This window comes from Phymastichus coffea, unplaced genomic scaffold (assembly GCF_024137745.1).
Source record: "Phymastichus coffea isolate CEN01 unplaced genomic scaffold, Cenicafe_Pcof_1.1 PCOF00057, whole genome shotgun sequence".
In the NCBI taxonomy this organism is placed as follows: domain Eukaryota; kingdom Metazoa; phylum Arthropoda; class Insecta; order Hymenoptera; family Eulophidae; genus Phymastichus; species Phymastichus coffea.
The window spans coordinates 39,146-57,974 of NW_026706868.1; the positions used below are offsets into that span (position 1 = coordinate 39,146).

At 38.2% G+C, this 18,829-nt stretch overlaps 5 protein-coding genes across 6 annotated transcripts; 3 read left to right on the top strand and 2 right to left on the bottom strand.

Moving 5' to 3' along the window:
* The first annotated feature begins 453 nt into the window (after positions 1-453).
* Positions 454-2,304, top strand: LOC131666228 (glutathione S-transferase-like). Its single transcript, XM_058938707.1, has 4 exons — positions 454-1,198; positions 1,499-1,666; positions 1,795-1,934; positions 2,017-2,304. The coding sequence occupies exons 1-4, from the start codon at positions 850-852 to the stop codon at positions 2,182-2,184; spliced, it is 825 nt and encodes a 274-aa protein (XP_058794690.1). The 5' UTR covers positions 454-849; the 3' UTR covers positions 2,185-2,304.
* Positions 2,305-2,455: 151 nt separating this feature from the next.
* Positions 2,456-5,286, bottom strand: LOC131666223 (cleavage and polyadenylation specificity factor 73). The gene is made up of 3 exons (XM_058938694.1): positions 5,133-5,286; positions 4,206-4,746; positions 2,456-4,143 (listed from the first exon to the last, which is right to left on the bottom strand). The coding sequence occupies exons 2-3, from the start codon at positions 4,744-4,746 to the stop codon at positions 2,618-2,620; spliced, it is 2,067 nt and encodes a 688-aa protein (XP_058794677.1). The 5' UTR covers positions 5,133-5,286; the 3' UTR covers positions 2,456-2,617.
* A 145-nt stretch (positions 5,287-5,431) lies between these two features.
* On the top strand, positions 5,432-13,828 carry LOC131666148 (DNA polymerase theta). Its single transcript, XM_058938558.1, has 23 exons — positions 5,432-6,079; positions 6,156-6,386; positions 6,454-6,707; positions 6,769-6,901; positions 6,975-7,176; positions 7,232-7,597; positions 7,673-7,940; positions 8,005-8,338; positions 8,404-8,545; positions 8,616-8,859; positions 8,914-9,055; positions 9,131-10,683; positions 10,756-11,044; positions 11,114-11,504; positions 11,573-11,781; positions 11,863-12,043; positions 12,120-12,301; positions 12,372-12,491; positions 12,568-12,707; positions 12,778-12,973; positions 13,052-13,316; positions 13,394-13,620; positions 13,691-13,828. The coding sequence occupies exons 1-23, from the start codon at positions 5,564-5,566 to the stop codon at positions 13,826-13,828; spliced, it is 6,723 nt and encodes a 2,240-aa protein (XP_058794541.1). The 5' UTR covers positions 5,432-5,563.
* Positions 13,829-13,977: 149 nt separating this feature from the next.
* LOC131666224 (T-complex protein 11-like protein 1) lies at positions 13,978-17,371 on the bottom strand. Of its 2 annotated transcripts, XM_058938696.1 has the most exons (8): positions 17,185-17,371; positions 16,580-16,847; positions 16,386-16,502; positions 16,025-16,313; positions 15,438-15,956; positions 15,185-15,360; positions 14,937-15,112; positions 13,978-14,851 (listed from the first exon to the last, which is right to left on the bottom strand). In XM_058938696.1, the coding sequence occupies exons 2-8, from the start codon at positions 16,588-16,590 to the stop codon at positions 14,613-14,615; spliced, it is 1,527 nt and encodes a 508-aa protein (XP_058794679.1). In that variant the 5' UTR covers positions 16,591-16,847; positions 17,185-17,371; the 3' UTR covers positions 13,978-14,612. The 2 variants fall into 2 exon arrangements, with proteins under 2 accessions (XP_058794679.1, XP_058794680.1); XM_058938697.1 differs by lacking the exon at positions 17,185-17,371 and having other exon boundaries at positions 16,580-17,163.
* A 700-nt stretch (positions 17,372-18,071) lies between these two features.
* On the top strand, positions 18,072-18,819 carry LOC131666230 (uncharacterized). Its single transcript, XM_058938711.1, has 3 exons — positions 18,072-18,378; positions 18,455-18,684; positions 18,754-18,819. Exons 1-3 carry the CDS (start codon positions 18,330-18,332, stop codon positions 18,805-18,807), a joined length of 333 nt encoding a protein of 110 aa, XP_058794694.1. The 5' UTR covers positions 18,072-18,329; the 3' UTR covers positions 18,808-18,819.
* The last annotated feature ends 10 nt before the right edge of the window (positions 18,820-18,829 follow it).

Here is an 18,829-nt window from a genome sequence, read left to right on the forward strand (position 1 = left end):
ATTTGTAAATATTAGAACGTATTTTTGTCGTCTATGTAAAATCAACGAGGATTTTAACTAATGGCTTAGTTCTTAGCGTAACGAAATAAAGTTGAGAACATAATGGGACAAAAATTTCAAAAGCAAAAAAACGTAACGGCGTATTTATTTTCAGCTCGAACATCTTCCTCCTTCGAATGTCCTTTCCTGTTTTTTTTTGTTCACTCGCTTCATTGTCGCAATTATTGCGATGATGCTGATACCGTAATCAGCAAAAATGTCTGACTATGCAGATAATGGTATCGGAAGGTTCGTTCGCGTCTTTTCAACGTGATTACGAGATGTTGAAATGTCGATTTGTGAACCCACAGTGTGAGTGAAAAAAAAATGATAAGGAAAACAAATCATTTTCAGATGAATGCTCGCGGATTAGCATGAAAGAAACCGTAGACCGTGCAGACGCAGGCAAGTGTACACGCTGTGGCATAAAAGGTGGTACACAACAGCACGATAGCCGTCTTAGAAATTCAACTATTACAATGTTGTGCCTCGACAAAATCTTCCATGTGGAAAAAGATCTATTCATGGTTGTGTGTTCCAGGTAAACAAAAGTGCGGATAGGTAAAGTTATTTCAGACGTACGGTACACAGACCTTGAATAATCTATTTATAATTCGATTTTCGAGGCTTGCTCGCAACCAATACAATAATCCTGAAAATTCTCACAATTTGAGAAAAAAAATCTCGACGTTTTCTCAAGCCGCGGGCATTATCAGAATCAAATGAGATCGCGACGGACGAGCCAAATCCTTTGCCGACTAACACGAGAATTCCAAAAGGCAGAAGCGACTTAGTCGAGAACAGGCTGATATGGGATCTGTGCGAGCCGTAGCGGGAGTGGCACGGCAGGGGGAGGGGGGATGGAAAACGAGTCAGCAGTCGCTCGGCATAACGACCGGCGCACAATCTAAAAGGCCAGCTCGTAGCGGCGTCGCCCGCGTAGTCTCGCTCGCGTTCTCTCGCAGCTCGGACCGCAGCTATCCCAAGGAACACTTGTTGAATCGAAGAGCGAAAGCTACCGCGACCATGCCGAGTTACAAGCTCACCTACTTCAACATCACCGGCCTGGGCGAGCCGCTGCGCTTCCTTTTGCACTACGCCGGCATCGACTTCGAGGACTTCCGTGTCGAGTTCGAGGATTGGCCCGCTCTAAAGTCCAGTAAGTCGTCAGGGCGCGATTGGCGCGTTTCGCAATGAGCTCGCGATCAGCGGCATGCGATAAGATCGCGCAGGGGACGTGCCGAGATACCGCGCGAGCTCTCTCCCTTCGTGGTTATTTTCCACGTTGAGCTCGAGGGAAAATTATCGGGGGCGTTTGCCGATCGAACGCCGTGGCGCTCTATGTGGTTCAACGCGCGGACTGCCGTACTGAATTGCTCTCTGCCCGAGCGTTATCGCGTGCCGCTCGCGAACTATGTAGCCATGAAATGACCCAACGAATATCCACAATGTGACGCAGAGATGCCAATGGAGCAGATACCGATTTTGGAGATCGATGGCCGAGTCTATCATCAAACCAGAGCCATCAGCCGCTATCTTGCCAAGAAGGGCAACCTGTATGGCAGCAACGAGCTCGAGGCGCTGGAGATCGATATGTGCGTCGACGATATCGAGGACTGCAGGCTATGTAAATTACGCTTCATTTTTTTACCGAATTATTCACGGCGAGGCGTATGAACACGCTATAGCACTCTTCAAAGAGCTGCATCGATCGCCGAGGCTTGCATGTTTTACAACTTTCGCGCGCTCTTGCAGATTACTCCGCCCATTTCCGCGAACAAGAGCCGGCCAGGAAAGCCAAACTACTTGAGCTTGCCATTGAGAAAACCCCGTGGTACCTGGCTAAATTCGAACAACGAGTGAAGAAGAACGGCGGATACTTCGTCGCCGGCAAGGTATGCCACGCTCACCGCGAGTAAATCCAAATCGATAGCTCATCGAGATAACATTCTGTGCTTTTATCTGTTACGCAACCAGTTGAGCTGGGCCGACACCCATTTCTCGGCGATCATCGAGCTCATCTCTAATATCGCCCAGAAAGAGTTCGTCAAGGATTTCCCGGCGCTGGACAAACTCGACCAAACCGTTCGTTCAACGCCCAAGATCAAGGCTTACCTCGACAAGCGGCCCCACACTAAATTTTAATTAATTTATCATATTCGCACAATCTCTACTCTCTCTCTCTCTTATACCATTCGCATTCACCAGCCTTTCTGTCTCCACGCAATGAATAAAAAACATTTTTCTTTGTCACGTTACAAAAAGTATTGTCACTTTTCTTTTATTATCTCGTAGTCTGACCTCTCTAGGCATCGCGTGAGCCTATTACATTCGCCACTTATATACGTACATGTACCAATTAGTTGGATTTCGTAACGAGTAATCTCCTCTGCGCACAGTCGATGACGTGGCGCAAAATAAATACCAGTAGAGAGGAACACTAGATGGAAATAGAATAATGAATGGATGGCTCGAGGCTTTTCCATGTCCGTGCAACTAGAAAGCCACACGATTGTCAGAGCGTCTTTTGTCGTACGAAGAATAATTAGGATCTCGGTTGACAGGGAACATTGTCGGTTCAGGTATCGATAGGAGGTGCGAGGGACTGGTGCAGCTTAGTGACGGCTGTCTGTATGATTTGCTGAAAGGTATCGTCCTCGGGACATGTGACTTCCAGAGTAAGAAGATCAATGTGAGCTTTTTTGGCGTCGACGCTCACATAGAGCTTCTCGCCTTTGAAAATCTTGGGTACCGAGTCCTCGCCGAACATTTCCTGCAGCATCTCGATGAGACACTCCTTGAAGTGCATGCGATCCATCTTGGTAGGAGCGGCGAGCATCTTGGGATTGCTATCCATGGTCTCGGCCTGCAGTAACGCTGTGAGTACCGCGTCGGCGTACATGTCATTAACCGGGGTGGCCAACCACTCCATCGTAATGTTTTTGCCTTCGATCGTCACGTCGACGTTCTTGAAGACCCGCAGCTTTTTGTCGTCGACTATGTCGAGACTGCCGGCGATCTGAGTGAGCAGGTGCTTGAGCGTGGGCAACGAGGCCGAATAGTAAACGCTTTGACGCTGAATCACCTGACTCATGCTCATGTCCGTGTACTTGGCTAGATCGCAAGGGTCGAGCAGGTGGTAGTTGAAGTTGCGCTTGACCAGCACTCCTGATAGTTTCTGGCCGGGTTTCGGCGTGTCCATAGCTAGGGCTCCCATCACCTTGGCCGTCTTCTCGCCACGGAAGTACAGCTCCACGGCTACGGTGTTACGCGGATTGTGGATCTCCATGCTGGTGCTCGGATCATCCTCATACTCGCGTTGTAGCGCAGCCTTTAGCCGACTCATCTCGTTCTGCTCACCATGAACGAGTACGACATGCGGCGGCTTCAGCGTGCGGATGAACTCTGAGGTCTGCTGATAGTCAGTGTGGGCCGAGAACGAGATGTAGTCTACAGACATTTTAAGCGGTAGCTTCTGGCCAGTCATCGTTGTTATCTCCTCGGGCTCGGAGAGTATGGTTTTGGCGAGGGTGCCCTCCACGCAATAACCCGCTATAATCACGCCGTTCTTGGCATCGGTGCACCAGGACTCGAAGAGCTCACGCGAGAGGCCGCTCTGCATCATACCCGGCGAGGCCATCACAACGCACGGCCCAATGTCCTCGAAATGGTCGATGCCTTTCAGATTGCTGATGTGCTTGAACACGAATGGGTTGTTGATTGCGATCTGCCGCCTGATCTTGTCGTTCATTGCGTTCACATATGTTTGATAGACAGCCATACACTTCTTGGCCAGCGATGACGCATAGTAGATCGGAATCTCGTGCAGTTCCGGGTGCTGACTCCAGTACTCGTCAAGGATCAGAAGTAGCTCCTGCGCTCGACCCAATGCGAAAACTGGTATAAGGCAGCGTCCGCCCCGATTGACTATTTCGTGTACGAGGTTCGTGAAACGACTCTCGCGGTCCTCACGTTTCTCGTGGATGTGCGTGCCGTAAGTCGACTCCGTGATCAGCACATCTGGGTGAACGTTCGGGATCTCCGCCGCCATTAGATGCCGGTCCTCTTGTCTGCTAAAATCTCCGGTGTACAAAATCTTCACGCCTACAAATCAAAACATTGATTCGATGCCAAGCCCTCTCGCTCGAACATGTCGCTCGACTTACCTGCTATCTCAATCATGAACATCGCAGCCCCTAAAACGTGGCCGGCATTGTAAGCCCAAAACTTTATACCGTACACGTCTTTCTCCTCGTGGAAATTGATCGTTTCGATTTTGTCCATGCTAGCCTCTAGGTCGGATTCCGTGTAGAGCATCTGCTCTGTGGCGATGTTGCTAACTTTGATGTAATCCGACAGTAGCCACCTGTAGATAGCTTTGGTCGCGTGAGTCATGAAACAGCGGCCTTTGAAGCTGGTTTTCAACAAGAACCAGGGTAAGGCACCGCAGTGATCCAAATGGAAATGAGAAATCAGAAGCAAGTCTATTTCGTCAGCCTCGACGATATCAACGAAGGGAAGGGCGTCCATGCCGCTCATGCCCGGATGAATTCCACAATCGAGCATGATTTTCTTGCCTTTGAACTCGAGCATTATGCAGGAACGTCCGACCTCTTGACCAGCACCCAGAGGTCTAATTAACAGCAGGTCACTTTCCTCGGCTGGTACTTGAGTGTCAGCTTTCCGTTTTATCGAATTAGTCGTCATCTAAACATTTACATTTGCAAATATAAATTGAATTTTTTTTATTTTTTTTTTATCGTTACTTTATTTCATACTGCGTTAAAATATGAGTGACAATACAAACATTTGGCATGTTTATTACAATAAAATAAACATTCTTTTCAAAATTTCAATAAAATAGTAAGTCTTTTCATATTGATGACATTTAGGAATGACAAATTGTATGTTACATATGCATATTCTCTGTAGTTGTCTAATCCTTTTCATTTGACCAGTCATTCATTCAATTATTCGTTGTTATTAATTATCTTTCATGCAAAAGATATTACAAAAATACATTTATAGGTTACCTCGAGGTGTAATTTTGCTTTATATTATATATTAGAAGTACGTCAATATAAAATACTTACGTTTTGTTTTCTGATATTAAATCTAATCTAGAGTAAAAAAATTTTTATTCTTAAATATATTCAATTGTAATGCTTCTCCTTTTCATTTCGGCATTACATTGCAGAGCTTATTCTTGACATTTTGGTCCACATTAGCTAAGCGAACGCACATAGCAGTTACCAAGTCCATTCGACCCTGATGACTGCCTGTGATTGGTGAACTTCATTGGCCAATTACAAGCGTAAATTCAACGGCAAATCTCATCTCAAGTCTTCACCAGCTCTCATTTTAAAAGAAATGAAAACACTCCCTAAGAATAACTGCTTTTGAAATTTGCGTTGTTTTGTCGGTTAACGAGTGACGATTCTAAAACCATGATCATGCAAGTCTGATTTTTTATTAATAACAAGTTGGTTTATTTTATTAATTTCTTTAGTTTTAAGTAACAATCATGTCTCACAAAACTGCAAAAAAGAAACGTTTGAAAACTTCGCAAGATGCAAGTTGTTTACTGAAGCAGAAAGACCGCGATAATGATAATTGTTTAAATTTTAACGCTGAAAAATACGATGAAAATGAGGTATCATATACGCTTAAAAATATTCTAGTCAACACAAATTCCAGAATCGTTGGAAAAAAATATAAAACTGATGAATCGAGTAATTTTACACCTTTAAAAAAATCAAAATGCAGCCCTTTACAATTCCTGCCAATTTCTAAACAAGTGGAAAATGTCATTAATCCATGTTCTAAAGACTCAAGTTATAAAAATTCTTCGACAAGTCTGTCAGTTGCAAGATCGTATAAATGTTTTGCATCTTTTAAAAATAATAAAAGTGATATTTTCAATAATATCACTGCTAGCTTTTGCAGCTCAAAAATATTGAGCGGTCAGATATTGAGTGATATAGATAGTCAGAAACGTCTTGAATTATCCAGTTGGGGCTTACCTCCATTAATAGTAGAGGTAAATAAAATGTATTATCTTTCTAGTAAATAAAATATGCTAATACAAAGTTGAATCAAATATTTATTTTATTTAGAGATATGAAGCTCGTGGAATCAAATCTATGTTTCCATGGCAAGTAGAGTGTTTGGCCAATAAGAAAATTTTAGAAGAAAACAAAAATTTAGTATACTCAGCTCCAACATCAGCTGGTAAAACACTGGTAGCTGAATTTCTTATGCTCAAGACAGTTTTAGAAAAAAAAAAGAAAGCAATATTCATTTTGCCATTTGTTTCTGTTGTCAGAGAAAAGATGTTCTATTTTCAAGTAAGTATTTTTATGCAACTGAAGATTATTTTGAAACCATTAATATGGTATTGCAAACAATTATTAGGATCTACTGTCTGATAGTGGTGTTAGAGTGGAAGGTTTTATGGGAGGAGTGGCTCCTCCTGGAGGTTTCTCATCTGTTCACATTGCAATAGCAACAATCGAGAAAGCTAATTCAATAATTAATCGACTAATGGAAGATGGAGATTTGATGACTCTGGGAGCTGTTATCATTGATGAATTACACTTGCTTGGTGATCCAAGTCGAGGCTACATATTAGAATTGCTTTTAACAAAACTAAAATACATGAGTATAAAGTAAAGGCAATGAATTTGTTTGCATGATATGGTGAGTTCTTCAAATAATTTTGTCTTTCAGTTTGGAACATGTAGACATTCAGTTGATCGGCATGTCAGCAACACTTCCAAATCTTTCATTAATAGCAGACTGGTTGGATGCAGAACTGTACAAAACTGACTTTCGACCAATTCCTTTGAATGAACTATGCAAGGTATACTGAAAATTTAAAGTTCACTGGATTTGTCATACATTAATAATGCTATTATTGCATGTTTTATTTTTAGATAGGTCTTTCTCTGTATGATTCAAAGATGAATGCAATTAAAGAATTGCCAATGGCTACAGACATAGTGAATGATACAGATAATATCATTCAATTGTGTATAGAAACGATTGATGGAGGTCACGGTGTTTTAATATTTTGCCCAACTAAAAATTGGTGCGAGAAGTTGTCTATTCAAATGGCATCAACTTTTTTACAATTAGGTAAATTTAAAGATGCTTTTAATTCGAATGGTTACTTTAATGATTCAAATTGTAGGTCGTGATAACACATTTCACGGTCAAATTTTGCGGAAAAATATCGATCTAGCAGCAGTTCAAGAAATATTGGCTCAACTTCAACATTGCCCGGTTGGGCTAGATAACGTATTGAAGAGGACAGTGTCTTTCGGAGTAGCATTTCATCACGCTGGTTTAACTATGGACGAACGCGATATAATTGAGGGAGCTTTTCGAATAGGAGCGCTCAAAGTTCTGATAGCAACGTCGACATTGAGTAGCGGTGTGAATTTACCCGCCAGAAGAGTCATTATACGCTCGCCAATTTTTAACGGCAAGCCTTTGGATAAATTAACATATCAACAAATGATTGGGCGAGCTGGTCGTATGGGAAAAGACACTCAAGGTAAAAGTCCATTAAACCCTATTGTTTGTCATGTTGTAAATAGATTTGTAATTTTTGATTGAACTCGATCGCTAGGCGAAAGTATTCTCATTTGTAAACCAAACGAGCGGCCAATAGGTATCAATTTAATGAGCTCAACTTTGGAACCAATTGAGTCGTGTTTAGAGGATTCAGGTCCTTTAATACGAGCCCTTCTCGAGGCCATTGCCAGTCAAGTGGTGCGCACCCCTCGAGATCTCGATTTGTACAGCAAGTGTACGTTTGTCTTCAAATGTGCAAGTGATCAAGTGAAAGAAATGGTTGACGAAGCTGTGCACTTTCTCATTTCAAATGAATTTTTACAGTGAGTAATAATGACGAAAAAAAACATGAAATTTAGCCTGAAGCTAGTTTTCACTTAATACCAGATTCAAGAACTCAGAAGAGAACGAGCAAAGAATCGTGGCAACCTGTTTAGGAAAAGCCTGCTTGTCAGCCTCGATCGCACCGCGCGAGGGACTTTTCCTGTTCGAGGAGCTGCAACGAGCTCGGAAATGCTTCGTCCTGGACACCGAATTGCATGTGATCTATTTGGTGACCCCATTCAACACTGGCAGCCAGATAAGTACGATTGATTGGATGTCTTACGCCGAGCTTTGGAGGTCCTTGTCGGAGAGCGAAAAGCGCGTTGGGCAGCTTGTGGGTGTCGAAGAAAGATTTTTGATGGCAGCTGTGCGTGGCATTGTCAAGCCCAGCAAAGCTGTAGGTCGATCTAAATTATTTCCTGTCTTTGAAGATTGCTTATTGAAATTTATTACTCACTCCAGTTAAACATTCATCGTCGATTTTTCACTGCAATGGCGCTACACGATTTGGTTCGCGAAGTGCCACTGAACACCGTTTGCAAAAAATACAATTGCAATCGCGGTTTATTGCAGAGCCTACAGCAATCATCGTCAACCTTTGCAGGTAAAGGAACTTGAATTCGTTTTCTTATATCTGCTCTTGTTTTAGTATTGATTTTTTGACGTTCAATTAGGTATGGTGACGAATTTTTGCAAGGAGCTAAAGTGGGACTGCATGGAGCTTCTTTTTGCGCAATTTCAAACTCGACTACATTTTGGCGTGAGCAGAGATTTGCTTGATCTTTTACGAGTGCCTAGCTTAAACGGTCTTCGTGCTCGAAGCTTATACAAGCATGGTATCACAACTGTTGCTGAACTTGCGTTCGCTAATAAGCTAGACATCGAAGAGGCACTGAATAAAGCTCTTCCCTTCGAAAGGTAATGATTGATGCAATGTTGTTTTCCAAGCGATAATAACGTTTTTTTATGTAGCGAAAAAGACTTCGACGGAGAGACTGAAGCTGAAATCGCAAAGAAAACTAAAATGAGAACAGTTTTTATCACTGGAAAAGACGGCTTAACTGCCCACGAAGCGGCAGATCTCGTCATCAGAGAAGCTAGAACCTTACTTCAGGTAACATAAGTTATTTTCTACTCTGTGAAAAATTACCCGTGAACGTACATACATTATTCTTTTACTTTTTAAAAGAACGAGCTAGGGATTCGCGATATGCAGTGGAGACAAGCTCACAGCAACGTCAACCCGTCCGAACCAAGCTCACCAGATGGGAACAGAATTGCTTTAAAATCATCTAGCATACTAAGTATCATCACTCCTACGAGATCTATATCAGTACAAGACCATCCAGTATTTCAAATAAATTTAGCCATTGAAAAAACACCTGACGGGCCTTTGAAAGTTTTTCAGAAACAAAGCTACGATATTGTCGATAAATCTCTATCTATCAGCAATGAAAATCTTTCCGCGTCTACAAACGAAGTCAACGAAAACAAACAGACAGAATCTCGAAATTCTCACGCAAGTGCTACTGAATATCTCTCTAAAGCTAACGAAAATGCGTCAATACTTCCCGGAATACGCGTTATTAGCCAGTGTAAAAATCAACAATCAAGCTCTCGAATTCTTAGATCCCATTCCGAAAAAGCTAAAAGTTTAATAAAGGACAATCATATTGCTATATGTACACAAGACTCTTTAGACAGTAATAATTCACCAAAACTTTCTAAAAAAGAAAATACTTTGGTAAAGGGGAGTCACATTGCTGTATCTACACAAGACTTCTTAAAGAATACCGACTCACCCAACCACCAAAAAAAAGCAGGTAGTTCTCTGAATAAAAATTGCGTTACTATTCGCTCTCAAAATTTTGGTGTTTTTCAAATGGAAAAGCAGGAAAAAGCTCAAGATAATCAAATGTCAGAATCTTTCGTTATCAGTGAGTGTGCTTTAGAAGAAATGATGCAAGCTGTCGAAAAACAAAATATCAAGAATACCGTACCAATGCCTGTACCTATTATCGACGGAAAGGCAAATTACGAGAAACCAAGGATTTCGGCGGGTTCTAATTGTACCAAGAGTCCCAGTCTCTTTAGCGATAGTTCATTTTTGGATCCCCAAATTTGCAGTATTTTGGAGCAAAATGTCATTGATCCCAATTGTTTCGCTGACTTTGAAAAGAGCAGTTTTACTCAGCAAAAGGCAGAAGCGACGAAAACTTTTGCAAATGATAGGTCAATTGAAGTATTTAAAAAAACTGTTACGACACCTAAACTTCCCGACAAAAGTATCAACATCGACAATGCAACACCACCAAAACGTAACAATAATGAGAGTAAAACAAAAGAAGAACCCGACAAGAAATTAAACAATACAAATCGAAAAAATAGCTCTTTGGATAAATGTACTCAAATAAATTGTTTAAAAAAAATCTCACAACCACTAACTTGGGTAGAAGATTCTTGGGATCAGTCTAAAAACTTGCCATTTAACGAAAAGAAAAGTAAAGAGGATAAAGAAAAACAGAGTCCGTCGCTTCTGCAGACTTCTAGACTAAAAACGCGACTTAAGACAATAGCCGCAACTCAGGCAGCTCTTAGCAAGATTCAAGCTTCAACTAGTCAGTCACCGGTTATAAGTTCACCGATAAGCGTTTTCCGTCATCAAATATTTAATAAAATAAGGGAATCGCCTATAAAGAGTGTCAGAAGTTACGAATCTAGAAATTTACCCTGCTCTTCCAAGTAAACAAACAATGCAATACTTTAGCTTTGATACATTTATTTAAAAAATCAATTATTTTGTTGCAGCATAAGGAAATCCGATTCAGACGAATCAATTTTGAATTCCCAAAGTCCACTACCAATTATCTTCAACAAAACTCGTAGTAGAATTGAGAAGAAATTATTGGTCAACACGCAAAAACTGTTTAAATCTCAGAAGATTTTGAATTTGCAATCTAAATATAGCATAGAGCAAAAATTGGTTAAGCCTAACTCTGACTATCGTGCAGAAAGCGACTCGAGTGATAGCGAAGACGTAGATAGTATTGAGCTTTTTGATTCGGATGATACGGTGAGATCTCAAGAACAGAAGGCAAAAAAGGTAAATGGAAAATCAGTTTTATAGATAGCAATTGAAACTTAATAGTGAATTGACTCGTTTTAGAAGCAGATTAAGAAACACGTGTCACCGACGAATAAAACTAAACCCCTTAGAAGCGACAGTTATTTCAGCGTGATAAACGCAGATGAAAAAATTAGACCAGAGTCGATAGTACCTGTAAACGTTGTTAATTCAAAACGAACTTTTCGTTTATTCCGCGAAGACATAGAGAGTTCGTTAAAGTCTGGCCAAAGGAATAATTTGGCTTTATCACTAGTTACTGAGCCACATTTGAAAGAACCCGTGAGTACTATTGGTAAAAGGATCGTTGGCATAGAAGAAAAGAAGAAAAAGGAAAAGAAATCGAATACGTACATTTATGATGACCGGAAGCTCACTGGAGTAATTGTTTCGTGGGGTATTAACTCACTGTATCACTTGCCATTTACTAATACTCGAGGTAACCATTATGGAAAAATAATTTATTTACTTAACAATTTGGATTTAACATATGAAATGTTCTTTTAGAAACTAAAATAACAATCAGAGAAAGAATAAGTTTTTTGCGTGATATCTTAACTAATAGAACAATCACCATGCGTTGCTTTAATGCCAAAGAGGTATACAAGATGCTATACGTATGCTGCGATATTGAACCGTCATGCAAATTCTTGGATCCAAAAACCGGAGATTGGCTTCTCAACTCTGACACGTGTAATAAAAGTTTAACAGAACTGGTAAAATTGTGTGTGCAAACAATTTGTTGTTGTTCTTTTGTTTCTTTTTAATACTTTTGTTATTTCTTATTTTCGTTTTAGACGGCTCAATATTTTCCGACGGGTATCGACATAGCAACTATTTATGAAAATAATTACAGAACTTACGCGCTCACGGGAACGATGAAAGCTGGCATCAAAGTGGTACTTACGTGGTATATAGTTGAGGGGGTTTTAAACGCTATCAAACAGCATTGTTCAACTTTATTAGAATGTTATGAAGGCAAACGATATTTTATTTTAATCATAAAATTTTATTTCAATAAAACTTATTCACTCAACTTAATTTCATTCAGTAGACATTGAAATGCCAACGATTTTAATTTTGGCAAGGATGGAATTGAGAGGGTTTGGCATCAACACACCAGCATTACAAGAACTATCTACTGTGATTAAAAATGACCTATCTCGCGCAGAGGAAGAAGCTTTTCGACTTGCAGGCCGAAAATTTAATTTTTATTCATCTAAGGAAGTGTCTCAGGTATTATGGATAAATCGATATTTGTTAAATGGTGGCTGGATTGCGATTCACAGTGAATATTTTGTCTAAGGTGCTTGGGCTCGTGAAAAAAGGACGAGGGTGTACGAATAAAAATACCTTACGATCATGTGAAAATCCAATCTCGAAGCTGGTAACACTTTGGCGAAAATTGAGTACCGTGCAGACAAAGGTGAGACTAAAATTTCTATTGTTAGAATTAAATAAAAATCGTTCATTAAAAATCGATTAAATATGTAAAATTTTAGATCGTTTATCCGTTACTCCAATTGGAAAAGAAAAATAAACGAATTCATGGTAACTGTATTACATATACAGTTACGGGTCGCGTTTCTATGCATGAGCCCAATTTGCAAACTATACCTCGTGATTTTACTTCAGAAATAAGGTAGCTTGTGTTTTTATTCATCATGATTGGGGTAATTTGAAGAGAATAGCCAAATAAAAATTGATTTTAGTGGCTGCATACTAAGTGTTCGCATGGCATTTGTTCCTGTAGACAGCAACGTCATGTTATCCGCAGACTTTTGCCAGTTAGAACTCCGAATTTTAGCTCATTTCTCAAATGATCCTGTACTGTGCAAACTCTTACAAGGACGAGGAGATATTTTTAAAAACATTGCCGCAAGACTTCACGGAATTATGGAAGAGGGGGTACGTCTTTTGCTTTTTATCTTTCTTATTCTAATTCAACGCAGAGCTGTACTACAACTGTGATTATAAAAAAATTAGGTCAACGATGACATGAGACAACGCGCTAAGCAACTATGCTACGCTATGATCTACGGAATGGGCGTAAAGTCATTAGCGGAATCTCTCTTCGTAAGTGAATCTGAAGCCAAAGATTATTTGGAGTCGTTCATGGGAACTTACAAAGGAATTCGCAGCTGGTTGAACAGTGCCATTGAGCAAGCTAGACTTGACGGTTTTGTGTCGACTTTAACTGGCCGACGCCGAAGTTTGCCTGGCATTAACAGTAAAATTTCATCGATCAAATGTAAATTTAACTTCAATAATTTTCGTGCTTTTTATGAATAAAGTTAAAGTTTTGCCACACTATCGATTACTTTGCAGTGCAAGCAGAACGTCAAGCTGTCAATACAAAAGTTCAAGGTTCGGCAGCGGATATCACGAAGAAAGCTATGGTTCTCATCGAAAATAAACTGAAAGATAAATTTTCACATATGCCGATGACTTTTCCAACGACACAAGATAAAAGAAAGTTACGTAGTACTGACGAAGACTCGCAACTGCGCGGTGCTTACTTGGTATTACAACTCCACGATGAATTACTTTATGAGGTATATTTTTTATTCACTCACATTATTTTACATTACTAGTAAGCATATTAACGAAGATTACGATAACTAGGTGAATTCAAGAGATTTACAACAAGTCGTCAGCATAATCAAAGAATCCATGGAACATGCTTTTCAACTTCGCGTACCGTTACCAGTCAAAATCAAAGTTGGTTCAGCTTGGGGCAATCTTGAAGAGTATCAAACTTAAAAATACCTGTTAAGGTTCATATGATATTCAAGTTTTATAGTTATGCTATATTTTATAAGCAATGATTATCTTAGGTATACAAATGTGCATAAGACAATTTTTACAATTCATGATACACATAATTTTGAGATTTAGAATTTTTATTTTTAATCAATGGCTACATCCAATATAGGCGGATATACTTTATTTATTTCATTTTGTACAGTATTGGTATATTTTTGTTTGAACATATTTTACTTTTTAGTGGTTTTGAAGTATATTTATATAAAAAATGATACTGTACGTATGTACATAATTTAATTGTGATCTATGCTCCAGAAAAATGATTTTTACTTTGTAAAATATTTAAAATGTACAATGTCAATAATTTGTATACATATTTTTGCTACAATATTTTATATCCAGGTTACATACATTTCGAAGAAAATGTGTGTGCTTTCTAAATACAGTGGTTAGAAATCATTCTTGATTCAATTTTAATATTATACTATAAATAAAATACTTGCTCTGAATGATTTCAAAATTACTGAAATATCATCATCAATAATTAAAAAATAAAATTCATTTATGATCGATCGTTACTACAAGATTTTTTAAATGTACCATCATAGCTGTTTCTTTTTCGATGCGACAGCAATTGATGTAGAGTTAAAACAATTATTATCTCCGATAGATGACTTTATCCAGTACGTTTTGGCCAATGAATTTTCTCAAAAATATCAACAAATATCATCCTTACAAAGGATAAAAAAATAAATTATAAGTGAATTACAAATTAAAACAATCATGTATTTGTTTCTATTGCACTTAGATTACAGCTAGATTTTGTTTCGTTGATAGCAGTGGCAACAATTTCTTGATAATATTCACTAAAGACACTTCTATTATGAGCGATCAGTATTGCGAATTGAGCTGCTATATCAGTTAATTCTTTTTGAAGCGACGAAAGACCGGGGGGTATTTGCTGTGGAGCCGCCGATTGTGATACAATAATTTTTTGTAAGAATTGTCTTATTCTGGAGTCTACAAAGTTGGAATTATAAATATTTACCATTCATTACAAATGCAGTAGAGAAAAAATTTAAAAATATTGGAGGTTGATACTCACTAACAAGTTGACGAATTTTATGATCGTGCTTATGTAATTCGATTATCTGCCCTTCTAAAATAGACAGAAAGTTGTTAAATTCTGGATTAGCCGTAACATCATCAGAATTTTGAAGAATTTTTTGAATATCGCTTTTTACTTGAATCAAAACATTTGGCAGAACCCCTTCTAAATCACTAAAAAAATGTATGTATCTTGGTAAAATTACACTTGAATTTATCAAATTGAAATATAAAATAAATACGTACTTGCTGGATTCTACGGAATCCAATAGAACCATAACGTGTTCTTTGATTTCTTGCTTATGTTGGTCGATTAATGGATGCTGTAAGGGCTTTAATAACAACAAAATAGAGCCCGTGATAGCCAATCTACTCGTTTTATTACGTAAATCAAGTAATCTTCCTTGATCCAACATTAAAGTCTACAATTGTTCTGTTAGATATCTATCAACTATTTTTTTTAATATTTGAAAAATATTATAGAGTAAAATGAACTTACTTCAGCGTTGGGACAAAAGTCAAGTTCCAATAAATCTAAATAAGCTTCAGCCAAAAGTGAATGTGTAAGTTGTTTAAGTGAATTGGCATCTGTAGAAGCAGCATTAATCATGTCAGGTGTTAAATGTCTTAATAACCACCTTTTGGTGTATTGCAATCCATTAGCTTGGATTTTGAGGAATTCAGCGAATTTCGTTTTTTCATATTCAATACTTGATGCTACAATGTTTGGTCTTATCATGCTGATTGTAAAATTGGCTAGATCTAATTTCATTAGTTGTAATACTTCCATTATTCCTCTGAAAGTTTCTATTACATCAGTACATTTCATTAATTCTTCAATTTTTTCATCCCTCACAGGAGCACAAATTTTTGCCATTATTGAAATAACATATTGAGAATAATGAGGAAAATTCAGCACCCCATTTTCTGCTTGTTGTTTTATCAAATCTATATCAAGTACTTGATTGATAGTTTCTTTTAGTCTGGCATTATGAGGAAACAACAATTCATCTAATGACTAAACACAAAATATTAAAATGTTTTATTAAAAATGTATTTTACCAGTGATAGTAAAAATTCAAATACCTCTTTTATTTCTTGTAAAAGACGTAGAGCCTGCGTGTAAATAGGTGGATCTTGGGATAGCTCATTTGATAAAATGTCCCAAAAAGCCTTATGTACAATTTCTTTAACTGTCTTGTGCAATGAATTGTCCTCTGCTTCCAACTTATCTATCTTAAAGTTTTTATCAACAGCTATTTCGTGTGCCAATGCCATATTTTGCATTCCCTTAGCAGCTTTCATAATTTCTTCGAGGGAAACAAATTTTGGTGGAGAAGCTGTAGTCCAACCATCCAGCATAAAATTGCGCACACTATATAAAAATTAAAAAATCAATTTTTGCTAAAATTTTCAGTAAAATAAAAAGTTAACAGTCGATACATACCTTCCCAGGGTATTTTGATCATTACTTTTTGCAGATAACGCACAATCTATTGATCCGGAAGCTTCAGCAACTTGAGATTTTTTCTCATCGTTATGAACATCTTTCACTTCTTCACTTCTACAATGAAAGTAAATAGATAATAATTTATAATTAATAACACAGCAAATATAAATCACTTTTATTTCAAAGTATACTTGTTAGGCATTTTTGTAGTTCATAAAAGAGCACTTGTACTGTTGTGCAGTATCACCCAACTGTATCCAGCAATATCTACAGGTTGACTAATCTGGTTGCCGCTGTAAATGAGGTCGAACAGTCTCTATAAAAAGAACACCCACTGAGCTCTGAATAAGTAACTGCTTCCTCAAACTTGCTTTGCCATTTTAGACTTTAATTTTTCTTGCACTTGAGGTAGTCATTGTTTCACCAAAGTCACCATTATTGCTTTATGACTCATACTTGCTGTCATTGAAAAACAAGGAATGTAAAAACCATGGACCCATGAACTTTGCATTAATCATTCAAAGGTTGCAATGAGAAAGTTGCCAACTGTTGAGTGAAATGCAAGATGATCGCATAAAAACAATAGTTTGATTTTACTGCAATAAACTTGGAGTATTTTAATTAGTGTCGCGTTACATTGTTTATAGTTTGAAGAATAAACAATTCGCTTTCAAAACATTATTACGATCAATCGAATAAACGACATGCAATCGCAAAAAAAAGTAAAAGTTAGGCGCGTTATGGCGTATAATGTACTAGCTGCTGAGCTCGTCCATTGTATTGTATACGTACAAACCTTTGTTATGGATTCCTCGAAGCCAGCTGATATGACGTTGTCTACACGAGACCACAACGTCACGGATTACTCCTTTGATTTTGATTCGCGGAAAGTTTGCTTTAGTCACACTCTTAATTTTGCCATATTTTCAGTGGAAACTGCGCGCTACGTGCTGCGTTTACGACACTGTTTAAACTTTCTAAATTTAGATCCATCCAAGGATCATATGTTGCAGTGCATCGTCATTGTTTACCTACACTTGCATGCCTCCAGTGAGCTAAACTATCGATCGCCGTTGCTCTTTCGATTAATATCGTGCTGATATTTTCAAATTATCGGAATATCCCCGATCCGAATCTAAAATTAGATTTCCCGTAAAATGTCGGCTTCACGAGAGAAATTTTATCCAACGAGTACTTTCTTGCAACGAGTCAAGATCAAGAGGCGCATTGAACCTTGACTTTTGCCTCGAGGCTCCAACTGCATTTTTCTACCTTCCTCGTTTCCTTTTTTACGATGTCGTTTGCCTTGGCGTGGAACGAACGCGAACGTGTATAAATGACAAAAGATAAGAAAATGAAACGAACATGCAAGAATTACAATTTAATGCAAGATGCAACTATACTAAATACGATTTGGATAATACCATTGCTTTTAATGTTATTTTAACTATACAGTTTTAAACTATACAGTTGAAAATATAAAAAGAAAATTTAATTTGTATCGGAGAAACACTATATAATGACGACTATTATTAAAAAAAAACTCAATAGCTAGATTCAAATTATTAGGCTGATTGAATGAAGGTGCGAACTTTCAACCTACTTTCGTCTAATAACTTTAATAGTTTAATCGGATGAAAAATAAAATAGACATATTGTATCGGCGTTTGACTGATATTTGAGTTATGCAGTCTAGTCAGTTTAACTATTACTATTTTGTTTCTTCGATGTCGTTCTTTTTATATATCCGTTGATTTTCATTTATCTCAAACATTGCCAGGGGCTTTCTTTTTTTCGACGTCAAAATCAACGAATCGATTTTGCAAAAATATTCAGTGTAAAGAAACGCATTCATCGCATCCGATGATTTTTGTTTCATTTTAACGAGTCGATCGTTGGATTATTATTTCGCGTGGAACAAAGCTAACGCATTCGCGAACGATGAGCTGGAAAAAAAAGAGCATTTCCATATGCAGACGGGCAATTAGCGGTACGTAATTCATGCATCATAAATTTTAAAAATATAAAAATTTTATAGTTAAATGCGGATTTATCTCAATGATTAGGACAACTATTTCAAAACTCCAATCTGAAGCAAAGCTTAAACTTCGGGCAAAAATCTGTAATAAAAGCTCGGCAACAATCACACGACTGCTGTCGATCCGAGTCAAAATCATTATTTGACGAAGCTACGGTTCCCGAAGGACCTTGGGCTGAGCATTACAAGCGCAGAGACGAGAAAGACACGAGAATACTTGCAGCAGGAGTGATATCTTTCCTAATCACCATGGCAGTGGTAAGTAAGGCGGTAAAAGATGGGAGGTTAATGTTTGGGAAAAAAACTTGGATTATTTCTGTGCATTAGGTGCAAAAGAGGGGACTGGTCAAAGGACATCCAGAAATATCGTTGTTCTTTTGAATATCAGAGAAGAGGGAACAGC